General features: G+C 46.0%; 1 protein-coding gene across 1 annotated transcript in view; it reads left to right on the top strand.

Moving 5' to 3' along the window:
• The window catches only part of gpc5a (glypican 5a), a 112,314-nt gene extending 93,333 nt beyond the window's left edge, over nucleotides 1-18,981 (top strand). Inside the window, exon 8 of the mRNA XM_077023215.1 lies at nucleotides 18,229-18,981. Coding sequence (XP_076879330.1) covers nucleotides 18,229-18,371 — 143 coding nt within the window. The 3' untranslated portion in view covers nucleotides 18,372-18,981. The remainder of the gene's footprint in view (nucleotides 1-18,228) is intronic.
• Nucleotides 18,982-23,573: the final 4,592 nt, after the last annotated feature.

The raw sequence follows: 23,573 nt of genomic DNA, 5'->3' as shown, positions 1-23,573 counted from the left end.
GTGCCGTCTGGAGCATCACGCGAACCAATGTCAACCATTGTTTGTAGTGCAGTAGAGGTGGCTGTAAGTGAGTGTTCGACTGTAGGCGAGTGTTCGACTGTAGGCGAGTGTTCGGCTGTAGGCGAGTGTTCGACTGTAGGCGAGTGTTCGACTGTAGGCGGGTGTTCGACTGTAGGCGGGTGTTCGGCTGTAGGCGGGCGTTCGGCTGTAGGCGGGCGTTCGGCTGTAGGCGGGTGTTCGACTGTAGGCGGGTGTTTAGAGGTAGGCAGGTGTTTAACGATAGGCCGGTGTTCAGAGGTAGGCAGGTGTTTGGCAGTAGCCGGGTGTTTGCTGTCTTGCTGTAGCTAAAATCCAGATAAACATTTTTAATTTTGCTGTTTCGTTTTTGTTGTTTTCATGAGGCTGTTGAGGGTGTCCAGATTTGACTCATTGGCCAGCATACCCTACTAGACTGCATCCAGAGTCCAGTCCCAAATAAGGCAATGCTCAAACACTTTTCAATTACACTGAGTGGTTTGGAGTAGGATGGGGTGGGGCGTCAGAGACTCCGCCCCTCAAGTGTGTGAGGATTGGCTGTGACAGCTGTCACTCTGATTGTTTTAGCCACAGCATCTGTTTAACCTCTGGAGTCTACCTTCTTACACTGCACACGTTCGTTCTGCAGTCATCTCCACCTTTCTGGGTTTGGGGTTTTGCTCATTGTTTTTGAATCTCAGTTAAATTGCCTCTCTGCTGGTGAAGATGAAAGGTGTTGGAAGGCGTAGCGTGTTGCTCTGCTCGTGCTGTTGTTTGCACTGTGTGGTGACCTCTTAACCTGGAAGTGAAAGCCCTGGCCTAGCCCACCCCAAGCCTAAATAAACTCCCCAGAATTATATGACAAGTCAATAACGTCAGAGCAGATCATGAAGTTGCCATTTTTCCACCATAAAATAGATCAGATCCCCACCTTGTCTGGCAGGAGTCAGTCTCTGAGGCTTAGTGCTGTTGTTTCTCTCTCTTTTTTATATTCAATCATTGCCCTTGAAATTATGCCCTGGATTGTATAGTATTCACTCTTTTATGCCCTAATTTTTACAGTATTCACTCTTTTCTGCACTGATTTGTAGTGTTCACTCTATTTGTGCCCTCGTTTGTACAATGTTCTCTTTTCTGCACTCATTTGTATAGTATTGTACAGTATTCACTCTTTTCTGCCCTTGTTTGTGCAGTGTTCACTCTTTTCTGCCCTTCTTTCTAGTTTTCACTCTTTTCTGCCTTCATTTGTACAATGTATTCTTTTCTGCCCTTGTTTATAGTATTCACTTTTTTCTGCCCTTGTTTGTACAGTGTTCACTCTTTTCTGCCTGTGTTTGTACAGTGTTCACTCTTTTCTGCACTCATTTGTACAGTGTTCACTCTTTTCTGCACTCATTTGTACTGCTCTCCTTCTATCTTTGTTTAAAATATAATTCATAAGAATAACAAGAAAAATACAACATGGATTTTCTGCCTGGCTCCGTCTGGACTAACTTTCCATGCCACTTAGAAGTCCACTTTCCAGGAAAGGTCAGGCAGTGCTCCACCCTGCTTAGTGCCTCCCCCTCTACCCCACCTCTCCGCCCGCCTTCTATCCGCTGCTCCCTCTAATGAGTCAGGGAGATGGCCTATCACCAGATCCCTTTGCTCGACTGAACTGCAACCGTGCTCTAAATTTTTAAATAACTTTATTTCCCGTTGCTAGCAGTGATTGGCATAAATGAGGCGGTGAGAAGGAAGGCCTTGCCCCGGGGTGAATACTCCTCCCCATGACCGAAGGCCCCACCCCCTGATTGAAGCCCCCCCCCCAGGTTGAGTGCTCCTCCCCCTGATCAAAGGCCCCACCTTGGGGTGAGTGCTCCTCCCCCTGATGGAAGGTCCCGCCCCAGAGGGAGTGCTCCTCCCCCTGATGGAAGGTCCCACCCCAGGGTGAGTTCTCCTCTCCCTGATCAAAGGCCCTGCCCGTGACTGCAGCCATGTCAACGTCCTCCTCTGATTCATATGCCAAGATGGGTTTGATTATCTGGAACCTGCTTCACAACCACGTGTACTGTCTTCTTCTTCTTCTTCTTCTTCTTCTAGCAGGCAGAGTAGTGAAGGGTTTGGTGTGGATTGCCTCCAGCTCTTCACTGCCCCCCCTGCTGGATGGAGTACCTAACAGCACCTTCCTGACAGCTTAAGTGGGACTTTGAGGTGTGGTGCAGCATCAGATCTCTCTTCTATCTTTGTAAACTCTCACTGACGGTCTCTCCAAATATGTTCTCTCTACAGCCTCTCGCCTCCCCTGCTCTCCTAGTTACAGAACAGGCTGCCGAGACAAAAAAACATCTGAATGGTATTGACATAACGTCAATAAACTAACAATAAAGTAATGTCACTAAATTACTTTTTAAAATTGAGCACCCTGTGACATGATTTTGAGTAGTTTCCCATTGATACATTTTGTTTAGATTCCTTTAGCAATTTCTGGTTTGGGTGAAATCGATAATACAATATTGTTTTAGTGTTGTCTCTTGGTTAGTGTTATACTTACATTTACTTATGTGTTCGCGTGTTATTCTGTTGGCATATGGGTCACTAGACTATCATGTTTGTATGGCACACCACTGACCCGCTGGCCTGCACCCCAGCTATGAAGCATTAGCGTCTGTTGTCTTGCTAATGCCACACAGAGCATTGGAAGCTGCTATCCCCACATCCAAAGAAAGCTTGATCAATACTCAAAATAGCGAAGGTGAAGTCTGCAGACTGAGCCAAGGCAAGTTCATTTGTCATCTTCAAGGCTTATAGAGTTACAATTTGTGTATGAATTTGGGTATTTTTTTAATGGAAAATATTTGTCTCATTTTATTTGAGACAAAGAATGTTTTTTTTCTCAATTTTATTAGTATGTACACAAAAAACATTTTTTCACATGCATAATTATTAGAATAGTAGAATGGGATGGTAGAATCAAAAATGAGCTTTTCACCAATACAGTTGTGGCCAAATTTTGATTTTCACAAAATTTGCTGCCTCCATTTTTTTTTTTTTTTTTTTTTTTAGAAATTATGATATTTCTGTTTTTAGGGTCAGTTTCGACCCAAGTATAATTAGAAAACAATAATATTTGCCAAAACTGAAATCATAAACACACTATATACCCACAGCCCACAGCAGCTCTTCCTCCAACCATTTGATCTTCAGGTAGGAGCTTCTGTCTTTGCCTTCTTCACAAAACAAAGAAAGTCAGATATTTCCAGACATGTAAGGCCAAATCAGTTTAGAGTTGTTTACACTGTTGTGTATGCTGTCAATAGAAAAGCCCAGGGGGCCACAGCAAACATATTAAAACCAATACATTCATGGATAAGGAGCCCTAACAACATAAACCAAGAGGTCAGAAACAAAATGCATGATAAATAATTTGATTTTAGGGAATTTAATAGCTGATTTGAGTCTGGGGAGCTTCCTGTCCATGGACCCAAAATTTCAATGTTTCAATGTTCAAAACCTTTGTTTATCTCCAAAATGCTCCTATGCCACTGGGTGAAGTTGCAGTTGGAGGCAGTTTTAATACCATTCCTTATTCATGGAAATATTCTTGGATGAAATTTAGAGCAAACCCACTCCCCTGGATGAGAAGCAACTCCACATGTGAATCATCTCAGAATGCTTCACTGTTGGTATGACACAGGACTCATGGTAGTGCTCACCTTTTCTTCTCTGGACATTTTCCCAGATGTCCTAAACAGTCTGAAAGGGTCTTACCTCAGTCCTCTGCTACTCCATCCCTATACTTCCTGCAGAATGTCAATCTGTCCTTGATGTTTTTCATGGAGAGAAGTGCTTCTTTATTGCCCTTCTGGACACCGCCATCCTCCAAAAGCCTTCGTCTCGCAGTGCGTTCAGATGCACTCACATCTACCAGCTATGCACTGGTGGTGACCCGGTCTTCTGATCTAACCTTGACCCTGATCTAACCTTGACCCTGATCTAACCCTGACCCTGATTTAACCCTGACCCTGATCTAACCCTGACCCTGATCTAACCCTGACCCTGATCTGACCCTGATCTAACCCTAATCCTGATTTAACCCTGATCTAACTCTAACCCTGATCTAACCCTAACCCTGATCTAACCCTGATCTAACCCTAATCCTGATCTAACCCTGACCCTCATCTAACCCTGGCCCTGATCTCATAGCTGCATACTCTATAGGAGAAGGTCCTGACGCATGGTTGACTTTCTCTGGTGGCCTGAAGTCTTCTTCACTGCAGTTGAAGCACTCTCCTTGAAGTTGTTGATGATTGGATTGGTTGACTCGGGTGCATCTTACAAGCAGCAATGTCCTTGCCTGTGAAGGCCTTTTAATACAATGCAGTAATGTCTGCACACGTTTCCTTGGAGGTAATGATGGTTAACAGACGAAAACCTAAAAGTACCATTGTCCTTTAAAAGCAACCACTCTGCTCTTCCAATCACTATGACAGAGTGATATCAGCTGTCTTGTCCTCATGAACCTTTTCTCCTGAGCTAACGAGATCATCACTGAAATGATGTTAGCAGGCCATTTTTGTGATAAGGTCATTTTCATGACAGGGAATGACTTTGCAATTTAATCCTTTTGATAGGTGATATTAAATGGCTAAACTGGTATTTCTCTTGATCGGTATGACAAACCAACATTTTCTCTCAAAGTGCATTAACATATTTTATGTGGCAAGCATGAACGTCTAATAATGTACGCAGTTACGCAGAACAGTCCTATAACATCTCACCCGCACACATCTTTAAGGCCAAGTTAAACAGCTAGCTTCATTTCTACCGCTATTTAGTAATGAATGTACAAAAGCGGTATGCATCTGCTCCAAAACACGAAACATCACAACAGACACTTCGCCGTGCTATCTAAACTACAAATATGTACACAATTAAGAGCGTTTAGGAGTGATTTATGATACCTGTGCATTGATGGAGATGGAAACGTTAGTGGCATGAACAAGTTTAATTCTGGTTCGCACATGCTCAGTGGTTGAAATGTTTCCCCAATCAGTCCACCTGGACACAATGCCACCCCTAAGCTTGGCGAGGGGCAATTTTTTTGTCTACTGGAAGTAATTTCCACACCCTTTTAACAAACTATTTATTTCTAATGTCACAGTGCATTGGACATTTATAGTGTAAGGGTAACATTACTGTAGTGTGATGGTGAAGTGTAAGTCTTTGGGTTAAACTTCATCTTTGGTAAAATAATTTTTTATGTATATTTTTAGTTATTTATGTTTATTATATTTATAACAAAAGTATTTTATTGTGATCAAATACATGTTCACATGTTTGCCTCTGTATTATTACACGCAGTTTAGTGAAACATCGATGATTAAGAAATGCTGGTGAAATATTATTTCATAAAAATAGTAATTTACATAATAGGCCTACATAATATAATGCATTTCCATAAAAAAATGTTAGCTAGTAGCCCTGGTTGGCAAGGAGGACTGCTATCATATCCTCAAGATATTTTCTGACATCGATATTGACTTGATAAATAAGTTACCATTCGCAAAATACCAGTAAACAACTACGCATTTATTAGCATGACACACACTTAGCTGGAACTTTTAAAAGTGAAACACTTTGGAGAGACACTCCTTTTTATTATTATAATTACTATTTTTTACACACACTCAGTTTGAACTTTGTGATTAATTTTGTTTTGAAATGTATTGTTCTTTATTTATGCTAAACATATTGACTAACAGTTCTTTGAAACACCCGCTGGCAGAAAAGAGAATCACAGTCTTGATGGTAATATTACAGATACAAAAAAAATCTATTTACACTAGCTTGCACAGGGATTATTTTAACCATTTAAGAATCCTAATTTATTAGGATCCAGTGGGAAAAAAAAAATATTTATTTATTTTTTGGTGCTGCTGCAGTGAATTGACTGGCACTTGGTGCTTCTAGTGTTAATACCAAGCACAAGGCCCTCGGTCGGTTCAGCACCATCCATGTTCTTAGCTGAAGATGTGGGTGCAGAGTAGCACCTCCAGAACCCTGAGGAACGTCTACTCTGCTCCTGACACTCTTCCAGTGTATGAGAGTGCGAGATGAACATGGACAAACATCATAACTGTGTCCCCTTCATTCAGCTGATGAAACGTGCAGTTTGGTGCAAAAATATTCTGCATGCCAATTTTGGAATCAATGCCCGATCACCTCTTCTGACCCAAGCTCTAATACCAGTGAATTCTGGGAGAGCAGAACATGGAAAATGTTCTCTATTGATCCCCAACGACAGAGAGTGATCTCAAGGACCGCTCCGTGCTGGGGCCGATCGAACAGACACCTCTCCCCTCTCTCACACCCCCGAGGCCAGGCCGGATTGGTGGCTAGACAATCGCTTAATCACTGTGTTTCCCCCTCGACACCCACCATCTCCACTGTGCTTGGGATTAGTGGTGTCGCTCCGCCTATGTCTAGCCATCAATATTCCTGCTCTCATCTTTACTGAGCCACGAAGCAAAGATGTTCAGACACCATTTAAATCCCACCAGCCTTACACAACACACCATGAGCCCCCACCACCTCCACCAGCACTACCAACCTCCATCAACAGCCCAATGCCACCAAAATCACCCATCACCCCTACCACCAACCCCACTGCATTCTCTACCCATCTCCACCACATCACCACCACCTCCACCAGCCTTCTGAACCATCACTACCAATCTTCACCAGCCTCCACCACCTTCACCATCTACTGCAAACACTACAAACCTCCACCACTACCACAAGCCCCCACTTGCCCATATCGGCAGAGCCTGCAGTGCATTGCCTTGTGGGTATTTTAGGAAACTAATTTCCCTCTTGTGATATATGAAACCTGATTTTACTTGGGTCAGTTGAAAACAAATGATGTTAGCTGAACAACAAAGAAGGGTCCTGTAGGGATTTGGTGGAGAAAAATGCCTCGTTTCCAGAAAGCATTTAAATAATCATGTGAGTCTGCTGCAGGTCTGATGAGTCCCAGGCTGGCCCTCCATCAGAGCCTGTGTGGGTGCAGATCTTCAGGCTGGAGGCAGCGTCCTGGACCAGGGATTAGGCCCAGACTGCAGTTAGTGTCCTGGACCAGGGATTGGACCCAGACTGCAGTCAGTGTCCTGGACCAGGGATTGGGCCCAGAATGCAGTGTCCTGGACCAGAGATTAGGCCCAGACTGTAGTCAGTGTCCTGGACCAGGGATTGGGCCTAGGCTGCAGTCACTGTCCTGGACCAGGGATTGGGCCCAGACTGCTGTGTCCTGGACCAGGGATTGGGCCCAGGCTGCAGTCAGTGCCCTGGACCAGGGATTGGGCAGGGACTGGAGGAGAAGGATGGTTTAAATTATGGTTTGACCCACCAGATTAAGAATTGAATAATCCCCCTTACCCCCCAATATACTCCCCGGCCGCCTGCCTGCCTGCAAAATAAGACAAAACAACACATTTGGGAGGGTCAAACTTGTAATTGTGAATTAGATTTATGTAGATGTTTAACAGGAAACAGTTGCCCCCCTAAACTGTCACTGTATAATTTGCACTCAGAGTGGGAGGAGTTTTCTCCGCACAACCTCCCACCTCAGCCAATCCGGTGGGATCCTGATGGTGACCGAGAGGTCTCCTGACACCCTGCCCACACCTGGGGCTTTTCTCACTGAGGTTTGGCTTCTGAAACACTTCCACTTGTCAAGGCGCAATGTGCACCTTCCCACTGCCAAGAAGGCCAGAGTCATTGTGTGTGCAGCTGTGGACAGGGAGATAAACAAGATCCCTTCCAACCTGCAGCCTGTATGTGCTTCTCAGGATTTGGGAGGAAATGTGAAGTTTCAACCTCCAGGGCAACAGAACAGTTTGGTCTCAGATGGAGCAGTGCTTTCCACCACCACCTTCCTGGGCTCCATAGCAGCAGTGAATCAGGCTGCTCTGATGTCGATCTGTTGGAGGAGACACTCTCCATGGTCCGTCAGCTGCAACCATTCATTATCATAGCTTCTGTTCCCATGGACTCATTTCATGCCGCATTCTCACCAGCGATGGGAAGAACCTGAGAGTTATAATCTGAGAATGGCATCTCCACACCATCAGATCAAAGCAGCACATCCTTCCACTTCAGCAAAGTCACTACTCGTACTGGTTGAAGGTCCAGGTTGGATCTTCAGTCTGGCTGGATTTGAACTGGAACTCTAATTGGAGCTCAGTCCTCACTGTCTTTTTAAAAACTAAACTGTGTTGTCTGCATTGATCTCACAGAGATCTGTTAAAAATGCAATTTCAGAAGCCACTGACTCTGACAGTACAGTCTGGCTCTGGATTGGCATTGGGGTAGGTATAGAATAGATTTGGGAAAGGTTTGGAATATGTTTCAAATAGGTTTGGTTTCAACAAGCTTGAGAGAAACAAAAGTTAGACAGAGAACTTCAGTGGACAGTACAGGGCTCAAGACGTATAGTGCAGAGTCTCATTAAGACCTCATTTACCCTTCAGATCACATTTGGCTCAGTCTCAGTATCTAAGAGTACTTCTCTCCTTAGCTATTACACCACCCGCCAACACAATCCCACTCATACACCCACACACATAAACATTGTGCTCTTCTGATTCTTTTTGCTACACTCCAACAGATAATTCCAGTCCTCTCCCCCAGCCCATCAGACATTCTCTCTCTCTCTTTCTCTCTCTCTCGGTCTCTCTATCCTTCTCTCACACAGTGTTACTGATGTGCAGTGGGAGTGTGAGAGGCAGGAGACTATGGGGACAAGCTGTGAGTGTCCAACTCCACTGTCTCTGCTCCAGCACACACACACACACACACACACACGCACACGCACACGCACGCGCACACACACACACACACACACGCACGCACACGCACACACACACACACACACACACACACACACACACACACACACACACACACACACACTCCTGCACATACGTACATGTTCCTGCCTGCACACACACTTCACCCATACACTCCAGCACAAACACACATCTGGTCTTACAAAGCCTGGAAACAATTTCTGTTTGTTTAAACATCTTTGGCCTCTTACACAATTCAATATTTCACATGCGTTTTACAAGACAGCTACATCTGCTACGAGGCCTCCAGTCAAACGTCCCAACATGCATCCTGACCTTATACCACTACACCATTTCCAGATACAATCCAGAACCATTTCCTGCCAGTAAAACAGTTGCATTTTCCACATCATCAAATTAAAATAGCAGCCACTGAAAAAAGCATTATATGTGTTAATAATGTCTGAATTGCCCTGAGTCTATTTGACCAATAGGGGCAGTCATGTGGTGGGGGCAGTCATGTGGTGGGGGCAGTCATGTGGTGGGGGCAGTCATGTGGTGGGGGCAGGGGCAATAAACAGTAAATTTTTCAAAATGAATTTCTGAGAGGGACATCAAAGGTTCCACCAAAAATTCTGTTGTTCTGATGATTCTGATGTTATCTACAGGTGTTAGTATGTAGTATGTAGACTTTAAGTATGTTTCAGTATGTGTCAGGAATGGCCTGTAGATGGCACACTATATATCGGTGGAGTATGGTATGATCTCATCTAAAGAAATCTTGACATGAAGATGGTTGGTTTGCAGTAATACAGTATGTAGTAGGCTATTATTAACACAGCTATTGAACATTCACCTGAGGTTTAACATGAGGTTTAACCGTGACATAATGGCACGAACAAAATTGTGCTTAAAATTTACATTTTTATTCTATTGAGTGCTAGAAGTTAAGCAAAATGTCCTTTGTTTTAATTTAACCTTTGCAAGCTAACTACTTACTGAAGGTCAAGCAGCACAGCCACCCTTCCTGACAAGAACACAGAAGACTAATGAGTGTGACTCAATTAAATGACCGGTGCTGATGTGCTTGGTTAACAAGACCTGTGGTATGCTAATAATACAGCTGAGCACCCACATCATCCATGACGCGTGAGCTCTGGTGGTACTAGGGCAGTGGACCAAACCACTGTGAAGCTTATAAAGGGGAAAATGTAATCCTTCAAAACTAAAAAAAAAGTTAAATGCATATTGCTATATATTATTTAAAATAATGAGTATTTCAAATGATAAGTTTGCAATGATTATAGTGGGACAGCTTCCTCTTTTTCCAGGAATGTCCTCCGTCCATTCCTTTACACCCCCCCCCCCCCCCCCCCAATTTCTGACATTGATCATGCAGTTCTTTTGAAAAGTTTTAAACTAGTAGGAAAGGATACTAATGTATGCTAACATTACCTTGCCGTCCCTGCAGATGTATACACCGTGGTATTCATTACATTTCGGGTCCTGGCCAGTAGGTGTGTATCTCAGCATGGCAGCGTTTGACTGACAGCTCTGGCTTTGCTGGGGTTAACATGGTGACTCTCTCTGGCTCTTTCATCTGTCTGAATGATAAAGTGCTTCTCCTCCCCAGCTCTGTCCAGCTGCGATTAAAGTGGCGAGTGAGAGTTTCGTGGTGGAGATGGGCTTTGCCTTTGGGATTTTCATTTGGTCTCCAGACTTCAAAGAGAGGGTTCTCATATGGCCTCCCCACCTCCAACCCCACCACACACACACTAAAGGTCCCGCCCTGAACGTTAGGAATCACTTCATGTACTTGTGAAATTGGATGTCAGGCGGAGTCAGTGACACAACGAGAGACAGTGGGGGGGGGGGGGGGGGGTGTGAATGTTTTCTGACAGCCCGACCGGGACACGACGCCACCCACAGATCCGCCCAGTACCCCACCAGAAGTACACTGTCCCTGCTCACACTGTTTACCCCGAGTGGCAGGTCACGTCATTTTGTGTCTGTGTGCCTGCAGGTTACATGCAGGAGGTCCATAAAACCAAACCACCATGACAACTGCACAGGGACTGTCACCATGGGGACTGCTCTTTGTGATCAGAGGCGGTTTGGCCTTGGGCAATCCTTGCAGCATCCTGGTCCAGGAGCCCAGAGTTCTGTTAAAACCACGTGATACACACATCCCGGTCCAGGAGCCCAGTGTTCTGTTAAAGCCGTGCGATACACATCCCTATATCTGGGCTTAGTTGCGGCTGCTCTGGGTGACCACAGGCGTCACACTAGCCTCTGTCACATGGAACTCCAGAGAATGTTGTTACTTTTTTCAGCTGTTTTTTTTTTCCCAGTTTCGGCTGTGCAAAATGTTTGTGTCAACAAATGGCATTTGAAGCAGATCACAGTACCACCATTTACGTTGGGGTTATGAGAGATGCGAGTCTCTGCTAGTAATCCTGTAATCCAGTAATGCTGTGTGTCATACAATATCAAAATAAATGAGTTAATTAGCGAGCCGAGCTGAGTGGAGACTTGAGTGTCTGAGTTGTTCCAAGCTTAAGAGGAACGCCGGGCTGGAACACTGGGCAGGAACACCGGTCAGGTGAAGTGGAACCTCTCACTGTTTCCTCAGTAACACACGAGCAGTCCATCAGGACATGAGCAAACATGTTCTGTTCCTGCTCCGCGTGCAGAGAGAGACTCCCTTTGCATTAAAGCACCGTCTGCCTGCACTAGTTGGGTCGCTAATTACAGAGGTCTGCACCGTAATTTCTTCTAATTATTATTTACGACTTAACAGCAGAGCGCTATAATCATGGGGAGGTTGTGCGTAATATTCCCCCAGACCTCACTCTAATTGAATTGCTCTCTGGGGTGAAAAGCACACACGTACCCCCCCCCCCCAGATTCGGTTTTTCTTTATTAGTGTTGCGTTATTGTTTTGTTGACGAAAGTGCAGGAATGAAGCGAATCTGGATAGTCGTGGTTGTTGCTGCAGGACTGTGAATATTCCACACATGCTTCTCTACGTGGAGCGTCATTGTGGTTCTAATTAGATGCGGTGGGCAGGGCTGATGTGGAGAGGGGCGGGGCTAATATGGGGTGGGGCGGGGAGGAGCTTCCACGCGGCAAATGTTGGACGGATCAGGGTTGAACTGTGCTTGCCCTGAACTCCTTGGCTGCCTGGAGAAAGGTCAACACAGAGGGAACGCTGAGCAACATGATTGGCTGTTCAGATGTTTAACGGCCCAATGATGGGCCGCTATGTTAATGAGAAGGGGCACACAGGGAAGAGGGGAAGGTCAGGTCCTCTGCTCAGACCCGTTTGGAGCTGCGCTACTCTGTTACCTGATTAAGTCCTGATTATGTTTAGCCTGTGGAGACAGAGCAACAGAGAAAACAAGTTCTGCTATAGGACAATGAGTAAGGGAAACGCACACTGCACACATAAAATACACTCATAGATACACACACACACACACACACACACACACACACTCATTATATTCAGACCAGTTGTACAGGAGGACGCTGTATTAGCTGACTCTGCAGGCCTCTCAGATCCGTGTGTGTGACATTCCCAAAGGGCACTTGCACATCCAGTGACCCTGTAGCAACCGTAGCCTGAGGTCACACACACCCGCCACAAACACTCAGAAACGATGGGGTCACCAGAGGTTCAGCAACGAGTTATCATCCCTGCCCTGCCCGGCTTGTGAAGCAAGACACATCTCAGACACCTTAGACAGAGCTTGACAAAAATACAACCCCACAGCTGTTTTCTGAGACGTCTCAGAACTTCAGAACCCCACAGTGTCATGGTTACTGACATCACAGAGAGCAGTGCCGTTGCCATGGAGAATTCACAATTCTGTAATTGGGTTTTATTCCCAGCCTCTCTTACATAAATCATGTTTTCCTCTGTTTGTATTATATATGTAGTGTCTGTTGTCATAAGTTTGAACACTGCAGGAATGAATTAGGAACTGAATTAAGAAATGGGGTTTGTGCATGATGGATTTGTCTTGTGCTCATATAAAGTAATCTTGGGTATGAGATAAATGAAATAGAAATTATTATTGTTGTTGTTTTTTGTTATTTATTAAAAATATGTTAAATAGGACTTTGACGTGTCCCCACGTGAGTGTGTATCTGTGGGAGTGTCATTTGGTAGAAATTTGTGTCCAGAGGAGACTATATGTGTGTCTATAGGAGATTGAGTCCACAGGAATGTGTCTAAAGGAGAGTTTGTTACTAATGGCCAAGAACCCATACTTCTGTTGGTTTGGTAGTGTCATGTCATTATGGTCCTGTGTTGTAATGGTCCTGTATCTTAGTGTTTGTGTATTTACATGCATGCGCACACACATATAAACCAGCTTCTCAAAACACACAAATCTCCAGTTTCTCAACTCGATCCTAAACGCATGAATTCTGTGATCATACAGAATTCTAATTATCTTTAGAATGTGTGATTATAAATATCCCTATAGGACTAATCAGGTCGTAAAAGGCCCTGGGAGCAGAGTCAGTAATGACTCTAGGAACAGAAGAATCTGCCTGTATGCTAACATGGTGATCTCACAGGTTCCTAGTGATTCCCAGAGGGCCATGCTACTAATTAGGTGAGATCATCCCAGCATCAAAAATGGTGACGTCCCTGAGTGGCAGAGAGCAAGGGGACAGACGGCTCCGGGGAATGCAGATATAGGCTGGCCTCAGTCACTGTGTGTGTGTGTGTGTGTGTGGGGGGGGGGGGGGGTGTTGTGTTTGTGGGGCAGGCCCTATGTCTCACAGTGCATCGGATCAGCCCCAGTCACATGAGCAGTGGTTTATGGTGGTTTGTCCTTTGCTGCACATCTCGAATTAACCGATTAACTGAAGTGTGACACTGGATCATTTTCTCCCGTGTACAGATATGATGACTGTTAGCCTAGCACAGAGACAAAATGACCTTCATCCTATCATCACCATCATGCACCATATTTGGTTCTGCGTCTCGGAACGTGCAGATGAGCTTCCACGTGCCAACACGTCAACGTGGCTAATCGGAATTAGCTGTGGCTAATCGGCCGCATGACAGATGCTAATCTCGCCAGGTAAAAATCCCAGGAAATGGAGCCGGTGCTGGCCTCTGGGTGGGATTAGCTGGTGTTGACGCAGATTGGACTAATCATGTTAATCTCAGCAGCAGAGATGCTGACTTTTGGGAAGCCTTGTCCTGCTGGGTCAAGAAAGATCCAGTTGTTGTGCAGACCATGAGGAGACATGGTAGTGACCGGGGAGACTCTGCTTACTCAGGAGTGTGTCCACAGGACAGGGTGGCCGGCCAGACCCACGTCAGACTGTCCTCCAGCTACTGTACACCATGCCGGTTTTTCTCTCGGTGTGTCATTCTCATCGGCAACCTGTTGGTCCCCAGCCAAAGACTTTCCTCAAAATTTACATTGTTATCATATTTGTCATCTTCTTCTTCCTCTTCTTATTATTCATATTGCATGAGCTATGTAGATGATGATAATAAATATCATGATTCACATATGTTGTTGCACACAAGCTGTGCAGATGTTTCAATGTCAGAGTTGCAATAGTTTCTTTAATGGGTGAAAAGCTCAGTCCTGACACACAGCTGCTGCCATAAACGGAGAATTCAAGTCGGGAATGTTCCAGGCAGTGTCAATGGAGAGAGTAAATATGGCAGAGGCATGTCGGGCAGACCATGGAGGAATTTACACGTGCTTTTCACGGTATGGCTGTTACCAACTTCCCTACCCCAGTCCAAATGAGATGCCCCTGGTTTCACCTCTCTGTGTCACTGATCTACCTTCCTGATCTATCTGTATCAAGGTTGTGATCGATGATTTCTCAGTCTGTCATCTCGCCTAATTCCCATGCATCATATGCTACATGATAGACAGACAGAGAGACAGACAGACTGGGCAGAATTTCAGGCAGACCAGTCTGATGAACATACTAGGCACACAGACACACTGGGTAGACAGACAGAGAGACAGACATTCTCCGTTACCTGATGTTTTTCTTTGCATGGATGTTTGTCTCTCAGCTGAACTCCTGCTGCTTCAGTGCTTTGTTGTTTAATAAGCTCCTCTCAGACAGACGAGCTTGAATACTCTTGTATGTTTACGGGTCCCATCGGCTGGGATGCCTCATCGCCATGTTCATCGCCACGCTCAAAGCAATGCTCAGTGGCACGCTCACAGCCACACTCAAAGCAACTCTCATCGCCACGCTCAAAACCACACTCAAAACCATGCTCAAAGCCACGCTCAAAGCAACACTCAAAGCAACTCTCATCGCCATGCTCAAAGCCACGCTCAAAGCAACTTTCATCGCCATGCTCAAAGCCACACTCAAAGCAACTTTCATCGCCACGCTCAGAGCAACTCTCATCGCCACGCTCAAAGCCGATACTCAAAGCCATGCTCAAAGCAACTCTCATCACCACGCTCAAAGCCACGCTCAAAGTAACTCTCATCGCCACGCTCATTGCCATCTTCATCGCCACGCCCATTGCCATGCTCGAAGTAACGCTCATCGCCACGCTCATTGCCATGTTCATCGCCACGCCCATTGCCATGCTCGAAGTAACGCTCATCGCCACGCTCATCGCCACGCTCATTGCCATGCTCAAAGCCATGCTCAAAGCTACGCTTAAAGCAATGCTCATCCCCACGCTCGAAGCAATGCTCAAAGCATCGCTCATCGCAGCGCTAAAAGCATCGCTCATCGCCACGCTCATCGCCACGCTCAAAGCAACTCACATCACCACACTCAAAGCAATGTTCATCGCCATGCTCATCGCCACGCTCAAAGCCACGCTTAAAGCAATGCTCATCGCCACGCTTAAAGCCAATTTCGTCGCCACGCTCAAAGCAACGCTCATCGCCATGCTCATCGCCACGCTCATCGCCACGTTCATCGCCACGCTCAAAGCAACGCTCAAAGCAACTCTCATTGCCACGCTCAAAGTCACACTCAAAGCAACTTTCAAAGCAACACTCAAAGCCACGCTCAAAGCAACTCTCATTGCCACGCTCAAAGCCAGTTGTGCCGGCACTGATGGTGGTTTGAGGGCCCTGTGCAAAGGCCTGTGAAGGTGGAGGAGGAGCCAACACCAGTTGCACAGCAAACCACATTACATTCCCACCAGTTAGTACTGCTGTTTCAAAGTTTACTTGTCATTCAAATTTGATTACTACTCTTTGAAAAACTCTTCTAAAGCCTTCTAAGTCTAGTGTGGCTGTGGAGTTTTGGAATGTTGGAAAATCTCACGTTTGTCTGGGTAGCTGGTTTGTAATGCGATATGAACAATAGCTGGTCTGTAATGCAGAATGAGGCGATCAGTGTTCCCATCTCTCGTACAAACACCAGCTGTGGAGTGCAGCACTTTTTCAAATAGCCTCAGAGCAACCAGAATTAGGAAGAATTTCATGAACATTTGTTTTTCCATATTTTTGAAACATGTTTAAACATGTTTTAAACAAGTTTATGTGCTTCTTTGTGCGGAGTTTCCAGTATAGACACAATATGAAGGCATCATCCGTATCTGTATGAAGTAAATAATATAACTTCTGAGTCAATTAGCCTAATTTGCTGTCTGGGAACGTGCAGATTAGAAAAGACCATGTACAAGCTTAAAAAACACCACACACTAAGTAAAAAAACATTAAACACTAGCTTAAAAACACTGTTACAGTATAGAAAACACCAAGCACAAGCTTAGAAAACACCATGCACAAGTAAAAAAAAAAAACACCACACATCAGATAAACACCACACACAAGCTTAAAATACACAATGTACAAGCTTTGTAAAACACCACACACTAGCTGTAGTCTGGCCTGAATGTCATCTGGCCTGTTTTTTGTCTATAGATGGAAGTGATAGAGCTTCATTTGTCCTGATTTAACAGATTTTTTATTCTCCCAAATGCGGAGGCTCCAAAATCACTAAACGGTCAAGCCACTTAATGTCATGAAGCAGATATCCCGCCTCTGTCTCTCAAAGCAAGCCCTTAAATCGACTGCTGTGGACAGATCGATAGCCAGTTAGCTTCATTCTGCACACGTGAGACAGGTGCTGTATGAAGTAAATCAGCGAAGGTGTGCGTGTGTGTGTGTGCGTGCGTGTGACTGTGTGTGTGTGTGTGTGTGTGTGTGTGTGTGTGCCTGTGTGCGCGCTCTTCCCCCACTGCCTCCTCCTGTTTCACATGGAATCCTTGGGGAAGAAGATGGAGACTGTTCTGAATACATACCACTGCTCCCTCAGACCAGCAGAACAGCTACTTTCTTATTAACCAACCAATCAGGTCAGCCGCTCCTAATTAGCCATCCAGTCATATCAGCCATTTCTTATGTGCTAACCAATCACAGTGAGTAGACAACAATGCTCAGAGGTCAGGTGCTTTCTGATCATGACAGCAAAGGGAAATAATCCAGAGATGGGATGTGTGCGAGTGTGAGTGTATCAGCATGTGCTTGTTGTGAGTGTATATGTGTGTATGTTTGTGAATGTGAGCCCGTGTATGAACGTGTGTGTGAACTTGTTGTGTATGTGAGTGAGTGTATGAGCCTGTGTGTATGCGCGTGTGAGCTCGTGTGTGTGAGTTCTGGCGAGTGGGGCTGAACAATGCGGTTTGTTGAACAGCTCCCGTAATTGTCAATGCTGCCACTGGTTTGCCATCTGTGGTGAGCCGAGTGTGGATGGGAGACTGACACCTCCTCTTCTCTCTCCCCTCTTCTCTCTCCTCTCCCCTCTCCCCTCTCCTCTTCTCTCTCCTCTCTCCTCTCCTCTCTCCTCTTCTCTCTCCTCTCCCCTCTTCTCTCTCCTCTCCCCTCTCCTCTCTCCTCTTCTCTCTCCTCTCACCTCTCCTCTCACCTCTCCCCTCTCCTCTCCCCTCTCCTCTCTCCTCTCTCCTCTCCCCTCTCCTCTCCCCTCTCCTCTCCCCTCTCCTCTCTCCTCTTCTCTCTCCTCTCTCCTCTCCTCTCCCCTCTCCTCTCTCCTCTTCTCTCCCCTCTCCTCTCTCCTCTCCTCTCCCCTCTCCTCTCTCCTCTTCTCTCCCCTCTCCTCTCTCCTCTTCTCTCTCCTCTCCCCTCTCCTCTCCCCTCTCCTCTCTCCTCTTCTCTCTCCTCTCTCCTCTCCTCTCCCCTCTCCTCTCTCCTCTTCTCTCCCCTCTCCTCTCTCCTCTTCTCTCTCCTCTCCCCTCTCCTCTCCCCTCTCCTCTCTCCTCTTCTCTCTCCTCTCTCCTCTCCTCTCCCCTCTCCTCTCTCCTCTTCTCTCCCCTCTCCTCTCTCCTCTTCTCTCTCCTCTCCCCTCTTCTCTCCCCTCTCCTCTCTCCTCTCCTCTCCCCTCTCCTGTTTTCCAGTGACACCAGAACAAAGCAGCGAGCGTAGAGCGCAGGTCCCGCGAGCGCAGGTCCCCAGCCCGGCCTCCGTCTGCCGGCCCACACACGCCCGGTGTCCTCTGGTCCTGCTCAGCGCAGCCACAGTGGCACTGCTGTCCTGGTAGAACACCGACCAGAGACTCTCGATCCCAGGGTTTCGAACAGAAAGAGTGTGCGTGTGCGTGTTTGAAAGAATGCTGGGAACGCAGATTGCCGAAAGGTTGGGACACGAAGGCGATGGGGAGGGTGTGGACGATCATGTCAGGAAGGTGCGAAAGAAGATGACAGAATCAACGTCTACAGCACTGCAGCCTCTGCAGTTCACGTCTTAAAATGACTCTGGATTTAATTTCTCTGTTATTCATCCCTTGCTCAAAAGACGCCGCTCAGGGTGAAACAGAGTAGCGCTAACGTGTTTCATACGCCACTGTTGGGCATAATGAACCTAGAACACTTCCCATCAGTGTCAGTAAGATGGAAGAGTGCTGTAGTCCTTTGACTTTAACCTCACTGATCCTGGAGCTCTCGGTACTGTGTACCTGAACATCCTCCCACGTCTGTGCCATCGGGGAAAAAAAATCATGTTGTATTGATGTTGTAATTTGATATTTTAATTAACTGGATGTTGAATATTTTAATCTGAAAGAGCAAACGGAATAATGTGGTAATGTATGTGTTTGGTATTTATTCTGTGTCCATAGTGACACGCAATAAACATATATGTTGACCTAAGTATATGTTAGTTTCCCCTAATCATCCTTTAGTGTGTGGGTGGATGTGCATGTGTGTGTGAGTGTGTACATGTGGGTGAGCATGTGTAAGTTTGGGTGTGTGTGTGTGTGTGTGTGTGTGTGTGTGTGTGTGTGTGTGTGTGTGTGTGTGTGTGTGTGTATATGTGTTCACATTTATATGCACAGCTAGCTCCTTAATCCAACCACACACACCCCCACCCACACACACCCATCCCCCCCAATCCAGTCTTGTGTTGGATAACATCCGGAATCGGAACCTCACCTGGGTCCCTGGGGCTCGCTTTGTTCACTGGGACACGCCTTGGGAGGATCTGCTTCACTGGGCCACACCCCTGGGAGGAGCTGTCTCACTGGACCACACCCCTGGGAGGAGCTGCTTCACTGGACCACACCCCTGGGAGGAGATGCTTCACTGCGGCAGGAAACGCTGATACAGCGCGTGGCTCCAATCACAGGTAAACCTTTATTTGTTCATGAATATGTATGAGATCTTGATGAAAGCTCATTGCAGTGGTGGGAGGAGTTGGCTGCAATGGTGGAGGGGTTCTCAGTGTGCTGACCTCCTCTGTGCAGACACACAGAGGCACACACACATTTAATTTAAGCTGTACACTCATTCGGTACGTGACTATCAGTCCTGAGGACCGAGTGTCCCAGTGTGAGGATTAGGGTTAACACCCCTGTGTGTTGGGCAGGGAGAGAGACATTTCAAAGCTTGTGCAGTATTTGATACGGTCCACGTTTCAAAAGTCACAATGCACCTGATCTGGTGCACATTTCAAAACTCATGCAGCACCTGATACAGCACATGTTTCAAAACTCACGCAGCACGTGATACAGCACACGTTTCAAAACTCATGTAGTACCTGATATGGTGCACGTTTTCAAACTCACGCAGTCTCCGGGTCCCCAGGGCTGGGCTGCTTCACTGCGGCAGGAAACGCTGATGCAGCACAGGGCTCCAATCACAGGTAAACCTTTATTTGTTCATGAATATGTATGAGAATCTGATCTCTTTGCAGTGGTGGGCGGAGTAGGCTGCCGTGGGGGAGGGGTTCTCAGTACGCTGACCTCCTCCTATTTCCATAACCTGTGTGCAGGGTGATAGCACAGAGAAAGTACTTAGCAATACACACACACACACACACACACACACACACACACACACACACAGACACATAGATGCAAACACATGCATTTAATTTAAGCTCTACACTCATTTGATATGTGACTTTCACTCCTGAGGACTGAGTTCCCTAGTGTGGGGTTTAGAGTTAACACCTCTGTGTGTTGGGCAGGGAGAGACATGTTTCAAAATGCACGCAGTATCTGATACAGCACACATTTGAAAAAACCTCCATCATGCAACACCTCCACCACCTCCATCACTGCGTGGTCCTCTGCCCTTTTCCAGTGTTGGAGTGCACTGACAGGGGTGAACTCACAGGCTTTACTGACAGGGTGGGTTAGGTTTGGGGTTATTTAGTGTTAGGTTAGTATTAGTAATCATGTTGGGGTTGGGGTTAGAGTTGGTTACAGTTAGGGTTAAGATTAGAGGGTTAGGGTTAGTTAGGGTTAGAGTTGGGATTAGAGGATTAGGGTTAGAGGGTTAGGGTTAGTTAGGGTTAGAGGTTTAGAGTTAGTTAGGGTTAGAGGGTTAGGGTTAGTTAGGTTTAAAGGTTATGGTTAGTAATCAGGTCAGAATAGGAGGAACTACATGGTTTTACAACTGCTCCTTTTCTACTGCAAATAAAAAACCTCTTGCTTGAACAGATGAGAAAAGTTTGAGATTTTAAGTCAACTCATCAATCAAATGAATAGAACCTTTTGCATTTCTTGCGTTTTGAAACTGATGTAACATGGCCTGCAACCTTCCTACTCTATGGCCATATATAAGCTAGCAATCACCATAACGACACCCCTGTAACCATGGAAACTACTAATCACTATAACAACCATGGGTTAAGGTTTGAAGCCATATGTAAACATGACACTGCCATCAGTAGGTTCCACACAGCAACAACCATCGAAGGGTGTTCTTACCTGTAAAACCATGTCATGGCATTTCATTTCAAAGCATTTTCCTCTCAGCCATTTGGAACATTGTTTTACAAAATGTGTATGAAGGTGATGGAAATGGGGCTACAGAGTCATTAGTTTGAGGAGTACCTTCAACCCTCAACCCTCCAGAGAACCTACTGGTTGGACTTCACATACTTCCTCTATCAGACCTGTGATAGACTAAACGATATGCTTAGCAAACACGCTTCAGTGCTGTCTGTGCTGTTTATAATGGAACCCATCTTTGTTGATTGTTCGAAACATTTTTGAAGATGTCTCAATGTCTACTCAATGTCTAAGAGGTGCCCAAAACTCTAGTTCAATCCAGAAGAGTCACAAACTTTTCTCTGGCTTGTAGAAATAGTTTTTCAATAAGGATGGATGTTCTTTGACTAGCGTCGTTGCCGTGGCTCCATTGAAAATGAGATACCACCACAGTGAGTAGCTTTGTGTGTAAATCAGCCTGTTTCTCATGTTCGATGAGCTGGAGTCAATAGGGAGCGCGGGACGCTGGGAGCCTCGTTCTCCTCATTGTGTTTGCATTTCCTCTCTGCAGGTGAACCGCACCAAAGGCCTTGAAGCTACTCTGAATGGCTGTCGTGTGAGTCTGGATTTTAACACCCGGAGACGCAGAACTCTTTCAGTCGGCGTCTGAGTGTCTGATATGTCAGAATTGTCGTCACGAGTTAATCACAAAGGCTTATTTCTAATGTATTCCTCTCACAGCGGGCACTCAGAATAATGGTGTTTATGTAATTGGTATTCATGTCACTAAAGTATCAGAGCACGTGTGCCAGGGGCAGTCATGGAATATGGAGGAATCAGACCTCCGCGTGTGTGGACCCACGTGGGCCATGGCTGTCGTCTGCGTGTCATAACATGACTGTACAAAAATTCTAACGGTTCAACTACTGTCGGGTTTCACATTCACTGTTTCATAAGTACTTACATTTTTGGTGAGAACACTGTTGTAATGAGTTAAAATTACATGTGCATTCATATTAATGGCTAATCCATACACTGATATTTGTTTCATTTTTGTATTCATACTATTATTCGTTCTTTTGTCATATATGTTACTGTAATTGACTCTAACTCAAGGGCATTCAAGTAAGAAACCAGTCATGCTGGTCGTATTTCAGATAAAAGTGATGGAGTGAATATTACAGTGTGTTGTAGTTCAACTGGGAATCCTTCGCTACTAGACTAACATGGTTACTACATCTGTCTTTGAGAATGAACTGGTTTCAGCCGCTATAACTCTCCCTGCTCATGGAAACACCTGCACAGCTGAGGAACGACCTGCTTTCCAAACCATCCTGTTTCTCTCGACACCATGTGTAGTATTTATACCAATTTTTGATATATTTGCCGCAATGAATGCAACTGTATAGATATTCTGAGTATAAGCAGCTGTATAGATATTCGGTGCATATGCAGCTGTAGATATTCCATGCATATACAGCTATGTAGATGTGCAATGCATATGCAGCTATGCAGATATTCTGTGCATGTGCGGCTGTAGTTATTCTGTGTATATGTGGCGTGAAGAGGCTCTTGCCTTGCTAGCACAGCCCCTCCACTGCCATTGTGAGTGTTAATTGCTGAGGGGCAGTGTGAAGGAGCTGTGGAGAGCGGAGGAGGATTCATCAGGCCGCTGCCCCCCCCCACCCGGCTCCTTGGCTCTAGTGTGTGAGTGTTCTGTGTGTCTGCTCGCATTTCAGCTGCTTCTCAGCCTCTGGGGGGCCGACCGCTCACCCTCCGACAGCAACAGGGCCGGGCAGAGACCGCCTGCCTTCTGTCTGTCTCACAGGCTCGCTCTCTCCCTCTGTCTCTCTCACACTCTCTCCCACTCTCTCTCTCTCTCTCTCTCCCACTCTCTCTCTCTCTCTTCCCCTCTCTATCTTTTCTTTCTCTATGTGTATTTGTATTCCACACACACACGCACACACACACCCCTCTGAGAGCATCTCTGCTTATTTTCAACCATTTCCCTTTTAGAAAGAACTTGTAATGTAATCTGTTGTGCTTTGAGATTCTCACTCTGCTCTGGAGTGCACTGGGGGTGGAGCCTATAAAGAGTGAAGGCACAGGCAGCATGAGAGAGTTAGAGAGTGTTGGCGAGGGGTTAGTGGAGAAGCCCACCCCAGACCTTGGAACTCACTTAGGGCTGTGTGAGCAGTGGGCTGTGTGAGGTGGGAAGATTGGCTCTTATTTGCAGTCGGTGTTGGAGAAACACACTATCCCCAGGAGGCGGGATCTCATCCCCAGGAGGCGGGATCTCCCTTATCACCGTGATCCCTCATTTTCTCTTGGCCTGAAATGGAGGGCTCCTCAGGGGGAAATACCCCTCTACACTTAGAGAGAGAGAGAGAGATGTAGTAGTATAGAACTGAAGTGTCTGAGAGATGTGGTAGTGTAGAACTGAAGTGTCTGAGAGATGTGGTAGTGTCTGAGAGATGTGGTAGTGTAGAACTGAAGTGTCTGAGAGATGTGGTAGTGTAGAACTGAAGT

Source organism: Brachyhypopomus gauderio, chromosome 12 (genome assembly GCF_052324685.1).
Source record: "Brachyhypopomus gauderio isolate BG-103 chromosome 12, BGAUD_0.2, whole genome shotgun sequence".
Classification (NCBI taxonomy): domain Eukaryota; kingdom Metazoa; phylum Chordata; class Actinopteri; order Gymnotiformes; family Hypopomidae; genus Brachyhypopomus; species Brachyhypopomus gauderio.
Note: the sequence above shows the minus strand (reverse complement) of the source record. Positions and strands in the feature narration are given on the sequence as shown.